Source organism: Clinocottus analis, unplaced genomic scaffold (assembly GCF_023055335.1).
Source record: "Clinocottus analis isolate CAN_PGR_092001 unplaced genomic scaffold, fCliAna1.0.p SCAF_40, whole genome shotgun sequence".
In the NCBI taxonomy this organism is placed as follows: Eukaryota; Metazoa; Chordata; class Actinopteri; order Perciformes; family Cottidae; genus Clinocottus; species Clinocottus analis.
Window position 1 is genome coordinate 978,318 of NW_027176154.1, and position 9,325 is coordinate 987,642.

Sequence of the window (9,325 nt, forward strand, 5' to 3'; positions counted from 1 at the left end):
GTGTGTGTGTGACAGTGTGACAGTGTGTGTGTGTGTGACAGTGTGACAGTGTGTGTGTGCGTGTGACAGTGTGTGTGTGTGTGACAGTGTGTGTGTGTGTGACAGTGTGACAGTGTGTGTGTGTGTGACAGTGTGACAGTGTGTGTGTGCGTGTGACAGTGTGTGTGTGTGTGACAGTGTGACAGTGTGTGTGTGTGTGTGACAGTGTGTGTGTGTGTGTGACAGTGTGTGTGTGCGTCAGGACTCTGGAGGACGATGTCGTTGGAGCGTTCAGACTGCAGGAAGCTGAAGATCCGTTTTGACGCTGTCAGGTCACATGATCACTGAGTATTGATGTGTACATGTACTCCAGTACTGAAGTACTACAAGTATTCACATGATCACTGAGTATTGATGTGTACATGTACTCCAGTACTGAAGTACTACAAGTATTCACATGATCACTGAGTATTGATGTGTACATGTACTCCAGTACTGAAGTACTACAAGTATTCACATGATCACTGAGTATTGATGTGTACATGTACTCCAGTACTGAAGTACTACAAGTATTCACATGATCACTGAGTATTGATGTGTACATGTACTCCAGTACTGAAGTACTACAAGTATTCACATGATCACTGAGTATTGATGTGTACATGTACTCCAGTACTGAAGTACTACAAGTATTCACATGATCACTGAGTATTGATGTGTACATGTACTCCAGTACTGAAGTACTACAAGTATTCACATGATCACTGAGTATTGATGTGTACATGTACTCCAGTACTGAAGTACTACAAGTATTCACATGATCACTGAGTATTGATGTGTACATGTACTCCAGTACTGAAGTACTACAAGTATTCACATGATCACTGAGTATTGATGTGTACATGTACTCCAGTACTGAAGTACTACAAGTATTCACATGATCACTGAGTATTGATGTGTACATGTACTCCAGTACTGAAGTACTACAAGTATTCACATGATCACTGAGTATTGATGTGTACATGTACTCCAGTACTGAAGTACTACAAGTATTCACATGATCACTGAGTATTGATGTGTACATGTACTCCAGTACTGAAGTACTACAAGTATTCACATGATCACTGAGTATTGATGTGTACATGTACTCCAGTACTGAAGTACTACAAGTATTCACATGATCACTGAGTATTGATGTGTACATGTACTCCAGTACTGAAGTACTACAAGTATTCACATGATCACTGAGTATTGATGTGTACATGTCATGTATGATCATTATGTTTATTATTTGATTATTGTGATTATTATTATTATGGTTATTATACAAAGAAGTTTAAATAAACTGAACAACAAATTAAAAAACAAAAAGGCACAAAAATACAGAATTTCATAATAAATCATGAATGAACTGGTCATAACTTGTGTGATTGCTGAATTTACATAATGAAGCAACAGGTCACATGTTAATGTTTTATTGATTTTGAGGCTTCACGATGACATCGTGACCACCACGATGACATCGTGACCACCACGATGACATCGTGACCACCACGATGACATCGTGACCACCACGATGACATCATGACCACCACAATGACATCATGACCACCACGATGACATCATATTTCTGCGGCAGGATTAGCTCATTCATACACAGATCATTATGATTATTATCAGAGCAGCTGAAAACAAAGGATCGATATTAAATATGAAATATGAGCGTTGACAACACGCTGAGTCAGGAACCAAGTTCTGCATTCAACCTCGTCTTTGGTGTCGGTCGGTTCTCTGTGGTTCTCCTGGAACCTGTTCAGCCCCACGAGGCGGGATGAACAGTGTTTGAGTCTTTGGCTTCAGAGGGTTCAGTTCCTCCTGCTTCAGGTTCCCCTTCCTGCTCCTTACAAAGGTTCCACGGCAGAACGGTTCCTTAAATGCAGAAGAATCTGAGAGCTGCTGCCAGTTGAGTGGTGAGTTCACTGACAGCAGGAATCCACAGCTTCCACAGAGACCGTCTCTGCTGTAACTGTAATATACGTCATATGTCCTCTGAAGATGGTCTCATTGTTTTAGACATATTTATCTACAAAGAGACATTTTGTAGTTTACAAAGCGGTTCTTCAGAATAACTTAATGATCATAATCTCAGCTGTAGTATATATTCTACATTATATTCTATATTCCAGTGGCGGGCCGTGCGTTTTCGATCTCGGCCTTCAGAGCTGAGTCGTGCACATCATGAGAACATAATTATAATGTAGTGTATTTGTGAAAAACAATGAAATGATAAAACAGTTATAACTGTGTGACTCTGTTCAGGCTTGGAGGCCCTGACATGTTCTGTTATTTAATTGTTTCTGACATCAACGTCTCGTCCTTCAGCTCCGGCTCTGGAACTTTTCTCTCAGATGTTTTACGAGACTCTGCTGTCCGGCTTCTGTCTTCGGTTCTCCGGTGTGATCCGGTCCTCCGTCTGCCGGCCCGGCGCCGTCGGGCTCCCGAGGCCTCGTCGGCTCAGCTTTGGCCCTCGCGTCCTCCCTCTGCTTGTACTCGTCGGACTCCTGGTAGACCCGGCAGCGGTCGATGACGGCCATGACGGAGAGCTTCTCCCTGCTGGTGGGCGAGCGGATCTGGACGAAGCCGTCGTCTCGGTCTCGCTCCGTCTCTGCGGCCTGTGACTCCGGAAGCTTCTCCACCACGAGGATCTTGTGTTCCTCGCGGCCTGGCAGCGGCGCCTCGGCCGCGACGTAGTACCCGTCGTAGACCTGGTCCTGGAGCTCCCGCAGCTCCTTCCTCGTGGCGCCGCTCAGCCGCGGGTCCAGGGAGTTGGCTCTGTGGAGGCGCTGTCGGCGCTCCTCTCGGCACTGGGGAGCCTCGGCGGCGGCCCCGGGTCCGAGGGAGCAGCTGGAGCGCCGCCTCCGGCTGCCGCCCGGCATCGGCTCCTGGGTGGAGAGGCTCCGGCCCACATGGATCCTCTGGGGGGCCGAGTACCTGGAGCGGAGCTCTCGGACGTCGGGCCAGCGGAAGCTCTCGGCGACATCAACGGGGCTCAGAGGAGCCGGGTCCACGGCCGCCGGGCTGCCGGAGAGACCGGGGGTCTGGATCTGGTCCAAGGGGATCAGCGGTGGAGAGGTAGTCTGGTTATGACCACCCAGCAGCGCAGTCGGGTTGGGTTTACCTGCAGAGCACATCAGGGAGGAATTAACTGCAGTTCCTCTTCTTTGAGTCTTAACTAACGACAAACTGACCAGAATAATCCTTTGAGTGCAGTTATATTTCAAAATGTTTGTTCCTACTTCACTCGTTCTTCCTTCTTTTTAATCAGATATCATAACATTGTTATTATAAACTCTTTCAGTAATTTGTAGTTTCCTATAATCCAAAGATTTAGAAAGCTTTAAAATTGGTCACATTCTCTAAATTGGCGTAGTTTAAATCCTTAATTGCTGCTCATTTAAATGAGTATGTAATTGAGTACCTGGACCCTCCTTCTCCTCCAGCACACAGGATAAGGTCCTCCTGCCCATCAGGACCATCGGTTTGGTGGTTTTGATCCGCTGGCTGTACTGGCGGGCCAGATGGAGGACTTTGCTCTTGGTCTGGTCTCCGTCGTCCAGCTGGTTCGAGTCCTTGGCGGCCGACTCCTCCTCTGGCTCCAGCCGGGCGACCTGAAGAACCGGATCGTCCAACACTTTCGGACTTCCTGTCCGACTCACGCCGGAGGACTTGAGCTTGAGGGGCAGAGGACTGGCGGAGCCCTCAGCGGCGGTGCCGAGGTCAGACGCCCCGCTCGGGTTGGAGGTCTTCGTCGTGTCAAAGCGGCCGGTGCGGGTCGGGCCGGAGCTCGTCAGATCTCCTCGGGGTCGCCCTCCGTCGATCTCGCCGCGACGACGGATGGCGCCGCGAGATCGGCCGATCTCTCGCTCCATCGTTTGCCAGATCTCGATCATTTCAGAGGAAGGCCTGAACTCTTCATCCTCAGACGGATTGTCCTGCAAGCTTTGAGATCTGGACCAGCAGCCGTCTTCTGAATCTTCCGGATCCGTGCTTCTCTGATCAGATCTGAACGAGTCCAACGAGTCACTGGAGACCATGTGGGCCCCGGGGCCCGTGGGTACAGCCGGGTTTGACTCCAGCCCGGTGAACGCGGTGGAGGCGGGGGCACTCGTCTGGACCTCGTCCTCCCTCGGGGTGCTGTTGAGCCGGCTGACGGAGCTCCTGACCAGCCCGGTCGGGATGTACGTCAGACTCTCTCGGCGCTGGAGCCCGAAGGCGGCGTCCCGGTTCTCCGCGTCTTCGTAGTAGCTCCTGATCTTGCCGATGAGCAGCTGGTCCTGCTTGGACAGGGTGGAGTCCCGCCTGCGCCGAACGCCTCGGTCGACGTCGAAGAGGCCGTCGTCCCGAGGAGACAGCAGGTTCAGATCCGTCCCGCTGAAGGTCTCCACCGGGTCAGAACCGATGCTGTTGAGTCTGGACGTCCTGTCGGCGGGTTCGGCACCGAGGCGCGGCGACACACAGCCGGGGGACCGGGCCTCGTCCCGGGTCCGGCTGCTCCGCCTGATGCTGCTGCTGAAGTGCTGAGCGATGGCGCCGGCTTTGTCCAGGACAGACGACGGGAGGATGCTGGCCGTCGACACCGGCGCCGCCTTCACCTCCTCGTCCTCCTCGTCCTCAGAGGACTCCTCGCTGCTCCGGGTCTTTGAGTCTGAATCCAGTGCGGCGGAGAACGGTTGCTCCGTGGATTCTGGATCTCCTTCAGGGTTTTGCTCCTCGGACACCGGAGGAGACGCCGGGATGCCGGGACCAGGACCGGACAGGCTGTCCGGACAGGAGGGTTCTGGTTCAGGATTCTCCGTTGATTCGGACTCTGAGGTGTTCTCTCGAGGCTGCACGGGAGGAAAGGCCAAGACTGGATGAAGGGCTAGAACTGGAAGGCGTGTCGGTCCAGAATCAGAAGCTCTGAGAGGCGACCCGATCCCTCACAGGAAGTGATGTCATGCTACGCTGCTCGACAATACGCTCTAAATGCTAAGCTTCTAAATGCTAACGCTGCTAGATGCTAAGCTGTTATAGGCTATGCTAGCTACAGAAGTGTAACTGTGTGGTGTTGAATCCGTGAGTCGTTTACCTGCTCATGCGTCGGTTCGGTTCCACCCGACTCGTCTTCTTTGGGAAGTCGGCCGTCAGAAGAGACTCCACCTCCTTCGCCAGAAGAAACTCCGCCTCCGGCTAAAGATAACTCGCCTCCGCCCGAAGAGACTCCGCCTTCGACTGAAGAGACTCCGCCTTCACCTGAAGAGACTCCGCCTTCACCTGAAGAGACTCCACCTTCAACTGAAGAGACTCCGCCTTCACCTGCCTCCTTCAACAAACACAAGACGTCACATGTTTGAAAGTGCTTCATCACAAACAAAGAGTTACAGAGACTTCCTGTTGGAACCACAGAAGAAGAACAAACAGGAAGTAGACCCTTTAATCCTGAAGCTCTTAAACGCAGGAAGGGATTTAAAAAGCATTTTCTTCTTTACTATTATTTTGTCATCAGGTCGTAGAGAAGAAGACGTCCTCCTCTGCAGCACCACAGAAGAAGACGTCCTGCTCTCCAGCACCACAGAAGAAGACGTCCTCCTCTGCAGCACCACAGAAGAAGACGTCCTGCTCTCCAGCACCACAGAAGAAGACGTCCTCCTCTGCAGCACCACAGAAGAAGACGTCCTCCTCTGCAGCACCACAGAAGAAGACGTCCTCCTCTGCAGCACCACAGAAGAAGACGTCCTCCTCTGCAGCACCACAGAAGAAGACGTCCTCCTCTGCAGCACCACAGAAGAAGACGTCCTCCTCTGCAGCACCACAGAAGAAGACGTCCTCCTCTGCAGCACCACAGAAGAAGACGTCCTCCTCTGCAGCACCACAGAAGAAGACGTCCTGCTCTGCAGCACCAGATGGCGCTGAGAGTCTCTCTTAAGTCTTTCTGTCGTTGTTTCTATATAAATATAGTTTTTAACTTAAAGTTGTAAAGTTGTAAATGTTTTTAAGATGACGTGATGAATGAAAGCTGATCTGAGGTCAGCTGCTGTTAGTTGACCACACGTGATGAAGGTCAGCTGACTTTAGTGGATGAGGGAGCGAGGATGGAGGAAACAGGAAGGAGGCGTCACCATCTGGTTCCAGAAGGAGACGGCAGCCAGCACGGAGCTGGTGAAGTCCTCTTCCTCCTCCTGCTCCTCTTCATCGCTTGAGAGCAGACGCTCCAGTGAGTTCTTCCAGCTGCCAAGCTCCTCCTCTTCCACCTGGTCTTCCTCATTCTTGCTCAGCGAGAGAGAGCCCCTCCCCCTCTGGAACAACCCCCCACACCCTCACTGTCTGAGTGCTCAGTGAGGAAGAAGAAGAAGAAGAAGAAGAAGAAGAAGAAGAAGAACAAGAAGAACAAGAAGAACAAGAAGAACAAGAAGAAGAATTAAAGACATCAGTTCATGTTTCTTACCTTCAGGACGACTGTGTGATCAACTGGAGAAGAAAAGCAGATGTGAAGATTAATATATAACATCATCATCATCATCATCATCATCATCAGTTATTGATGATCTTATTAGCAGTATTAATGCATTGAAGTTGTCATGGTATATCAGTTAAGGTGGTGTATCAGTTAAGGTGGTATATCAGTTAAGGTGGTGTATTAGTTAAGGTGGTGTATTAGTTAAGGTGGTGTATTAGTTAAGGTGGTGTATTAGTTAAGGTGGTATATCAGTTAAGGTGGTGTATCAGTTAAGGTGGTGTATCAGTTAAGGTGGTGTATTAGTTAAGGTGGTGTATTAGTTAAGGTGGTATATCAGTTAAGGTGGTGTATTAGTTAAGGTGGTGTATTAGTTAAGGTGGTATATCAGTTAAGGTGGTGTATTAGTTAAGGTGGTGTATTAGTTAAGGTGGTGTATTAGTTAAGGTGGTGTATCAGTTAAGGTGGTATATCAGTTAAGGTGGTGTATTAGTTAAGGTGGTGTATTAGTTAAGGTGGTGTATTAGTTAAGGTGGTATATCAGTTAAGGTGGTGTATTAGTTAAGGTGGTGTATTAGTTAAGGTGGTATATCAGTTAAGGTGGTGTATTAGTTAAGGTGGTGTATTAGTTAAGGTGGTGTATTAGTTAAGGTGGTGTATTAGTTAAGGTGGTATATCAGTTAAGGTGGTGTATTAGTTAAGGTGGTGTATTAGTTAAGGTGGTGTATTAGTTAAGGTGGTGTATTAGTTAAGGTGGTGTATCAGTTAAGGTGGTGTATTAGTTAAGGTGGTGTATTAGTTAAGGTGGTGTATCAGTTAAGGTGGTGTATTAGTTAAGGTGGTGTATTAGTTAAGGTGGTGTATTAGTTAAGGTGGTGTATTAGTTAAGGTGGTGTATTAGTTAAGGTGGTGTATTAGTTAAGGTGGTGTATTAGTTAAGGTGGTGTATCAGTTAAGGTGGTGTATTAGTTAAGGTGGTGTATCAGTTAAGGTTTATTTACCTTTGCTGCTCTTCAGGATTTCTTTGATCGTCTCTGAAGAAGAAGAAAGAGACAGTGTTCATGGAAGTAAACAGGAAGTAAACAGGAAGTAAACAGGAAGTAAACAGGATGTAAACAGGATGTAGTTCATGTTGTTTACCGGACTGTCTTGAGCCCTGACGACCGTCTGGTGGAAACTCGTCAGACTGACAGGGCGAAGCTTTCTTCAGCCGATACCTGGGAGGGTCTACAGATGAGGAGGTCTAGGTTCAGAGATTCAGTACGCCTGCAGTGTAGACTTCCACTGTGTAGACTACCATTATGTAGACTGCCACTGTGTAGACTACACCATGTAGACTACCACTATGAGGACTACAACCATGTAGACTTCCACCATGGAGACTACCACTGTGTAGACTTCCACCATGTAGACTACCACTGCATAGACTACACCATGTAGACTACCACTACGTAGACTCCACCATGTAGACTGCCACCAAGTAGACTACCACTACGAAGACTACCACCATGTAGACCACCACTACGAAGACTACCACCATGTAGACTACCACTACGAAGACTACCACCACGAAGACTACCACCATGTAGACCACCACTACGAAGACTACCACCATGTAGACCACCACTACGAAGACTACCACGATGTAGACCACCACAATGACAGAAAATTACAGTAAAATAAGATCTATTTTCATTTGATGTTAAATCAAACATCTGTTTGAATAAAAATATTAAACATGAACTTACATATTGAATCCATTTCCAAGATGGCCTCTTTAGCCTGAAACACACAAGACAACAATAATGTCTACCTCTGATGCTGCTGATACAGGAGGGTATACTGGTTTTACTGGAGTGTATACTAGAGGGGATACTGGTCTTACTGGAGCGTATACTAGAGGGGATACTGGAGTGTATACTGGTCTTACTGGAGTGCATACTAGAGGGCGTACTGGAGTGTATACTGGTCTTACTGGAGTGCATACTAGAGGGCGTACTGGAGTGTATACTGGTGTTAGTGGTGTCTGACCCTCTGAGGGATGATGGCCTGGTGGTTCTCCAGAATGATGCGTTTGATGTGATGAGCCCACAGCTTCTTCTCCTCCACCGACCTCGCCTGAAACATCAACACATCACAGACACTGAAGGATCGACTAGACACATCAACAATATGTAGATAGCAGGTGAACAGGTGAGCAGGTCGGCAGGTGTAGATGGACTCACCTGAACAGTGTGAGGTTGTTTGGGATGTTTGTAATGAGTCACACTGAAGCTCAGAGAGTCTTTGGCGCTTTCAATCAGCATCAGAGTGGAGCACTGAAACCACACACACACACACACACACACACACACACACACACACACACACACACACACACACACACACACACACACACCCTGCTTTACTTCTTTGTGTTCATGACTCAGACGCTACTTTGATTCACAGCATCCGTATCCTGAGCATCGTTATTGTTCTCCTATATTTGCTGAATATTTCATATTCATGTGCATCACATTCTGGTTGTTGGTAACCTGAATGTTAGAACCTGCATTGTACTTTCTGGACGTAAGGAATGAACGGTCATGAGGTCATGAGGTCATAATTCAAAGTAAGAGGCCCAGGTCCTCACAGAGATGTGCGTCTTGTAGGCGTAGTGCTCTCCGCGGCGCTTGGTGATGAGCAGCAAGCGGTCGAACAGGAACAGCGTTCGCTCGTTTTTGGCTCGGTGGACTTTGAAGGTTCCCTCCAGAACCAGCTCTCCGTAGGTGGTGAGGTCGGGGCCCTTCCAGTTCAGCAGCAGAGACTGGACCTCCTGAAGAAACACGCTCCACGTAAGTACAAGTACCTCAA

General features: G+C 48.5%; 1 protein-coding gene across 1 annotated transcript in view; it reads right to left on the minus strand.

The window, feature by feature from the left end:
* Nucleotides 1–1,365: 1,365 nt before the first annotated feature.
* The window catches only part of LOC137801325 (pleckstrin homology domain-containing family G member 3-like), a 16,275-nt gene continuing 8,315 nt past the window's right edge, over nt 1,366–9,325 (minus strand). Inside the window, exons 11-20 of the mRNA XM_068598712.1 lie at nt 9,105–9,300; nt 8,698–8,790; nt 8,504–8,590; nt 8,221–8,254; nt 7,613–7,699; nt 7,474–7,506; nt 6,464–6,486; nt 5,108–5,341; nt 3,458–4,865; nt 1,366–3,157 (exon numbers count right to left, since the gene is read on the minus strand). Coding sequence (XP_068454813.1) covers nt 2,358–3,157; nt 3,458–4,865; nt 5,108–5,341; nt 6,464–6,486; nt 7,474–7,506; nt 7,613–7,699; nt 8,221–8,254; nt 8,504–8,590; nt 8,698–8,790; nt 9,105–9,300 — 2,995 coding nt within the window. The 3' untranslated portion in view covers nt 1,366–2,357. The remainder of the gene's footprint in view (nt 3,158–3,457; nt 4,866–5,107; nt 5,342–6,463; nt 6,487–7,473; nt 7,507–7,612; nt 7,700–8,220; nt 8,255–8,503; nt 8,591–8,697; nt 8,791–9,104; nt 9,301–9,325) is intronic.